General features: G+C 56.9%; 1 protein-coding gene across 3 annotated transcripts in view; it reads right to left on the reverse strand.

Annotated features, from left to right (window-relative positions):
* Positions 1 to 1,442, reverse strand: part of LOC120882425 (granulocyte-macrophage colony-stimulating factor receptor subunit alpha-like) — a 24,144-nt gene that overhangs the window by 2,578 nt on the left and 20,124 nt on the right. Inside the window, exon 12 of one of the 3 annotated variants that reach the window (XM_040266425.1) lies at positions 742 to 1,264. The exons of the other annotated variants lie outside the window; for them this stretch is intronic. Within the exon in view, the coding sequence (XP_040122359.1) occupies positions 1,250 to 1,264 (15 nt within the window). The 3' untranslated portion in view covers positions 742 to 1,249. Of the gene's footprint in view, positions 1 to 741; positions 1,265 to 1,442 lie in introns of those variants that run through there. 3 annotated transcript variants of the gene reach the window in all.

Genomic DNA, 1,442 nt, shown 5'->3' on the forward strand with positions numbered 1-1,442 from the left:
ATGAGCACGTTCTGGATCTAGACAGAGCTGATGGCTGCACAACGTTGGGACCTTGCCAAATGCCCCAAACTGTTCCTTTAATGGGTGTATGCTACGACATGTGAGTGAAATCTCAATAATACTTTTTTTTTTTTTTGTAATAAAGAATGAACACATCACGGGTACAATCATCTCTGAGATGCCTGCAATCCAGGTGGAGGGATGGGTCCTTGCCATCTCCCGGGGAATCACAGAGAGACAGTTCCCGATTTTGAACAGACCCTCCGCTGTCTTGGCGTGACCTCTGGTGGATGCCACAGCCCCACCAAGTTGGTGTGTCTAGACCCCAAGTGCGGAGGTGACCAGAAGGATCAGTGGCCTGGGGAGCCAGGTGGGCAGCTGACTGAAAACATGGGGAGCCCCACTCCCCAGATTAGGTAGTGGGTGATCCTGGCTGGCCTAAGGCTGAGAGTCAGGGCTGGGGGTGGGAAGTTCACAACTCCACCCTCCAGGAAATAAGGACCCTTGATGTCAAGCCACTGAGTCTCACATGCAGGACCACACTTTTGAAGGACCTGGGATTCGCCTGTGCAGGGCAGGAGGCTTCCCAGGTGGTGCTAGTGGTAAAGAACCCGCCTTTCAAAGCAGGAGACTTGGACTCGATCCCTGGGTGGGGAAGATCCCCTGGAGGAGGGCATGGCAACCCACTCCAGTATCCTTGCCTGGAGAATCCCATGGACAGAGGAGCCTGGCGGGCTGTGTTTCACAGGGTCGCACAGAGTTGGACACGACTGAAGCAGGCATGCATGCATGTGCAGGGCAGGGGGTGAGGTCAGTGTGGGACCTCTGGAAGGTTCAGATCGTTGACAATCTGTGGTTTTATCTCTTTATCTAAACAGCGCTAAGCACAGTGAACCACGGTCACGCACAGATCAAGAAACGCAAAGCTCTGTTTTGGAGTCAACGGGCTCCACCGAAGAAACCCAGGGGCACTGGAAGCAGGGGAGGGGGCTTCCTGGGGAAATGGCTTTGGGCTCAGAACACAGGTCGTGCTTTAGGGGCATGTCTGCTTTCTCACGGGCATGGAGGCACGTGTGGCGGCTGGGGAGATGAAGTCAGGGGTGCAGAGCTGCTCCCGGGAGGGTGCCTGCCTCCAGCCACCACGGGGTCGGGGATGGGCGGGAGCTTGTGGGTCACACGGGCGCCCTCCTGCCAAAACGCAGCATCCACCCAGGAGCGCACACGGGTGCTTGGATCGGAAATGCGGTCTTTACAAATCCCACTCCTGGAAGATCCCGAGGTGAGCGCACCGCGGTTTCCACGGCGACCCCAGAAAGGGACAAAACCCAAGCTCCGCAGTTTCCCACGTGGAGCTAAGTCGCCCTGTGTTGCTTTCCCTACTTCGCTGCAGAAGCAGCTGTGGGTGCGGGCGGCTGGACATCCGTGTCCCCTCCTCCTCATGA

This window comes from Oryx dammah, unplaced genomic scaffold (assembly GCF_014754425.2).
Source record: "Oryx dammah isolate SB20612 unplaced genomic scaffold, SCBI_Odam_1.1 HiC_scaffold_23, whole genome shotgun sequence".
Lineage (NCBI taxonomy): Eukaryota > Metazoa > Chordata > Mammalia > Artiodactyla > Bovidae > Oryx > Oryx dammah.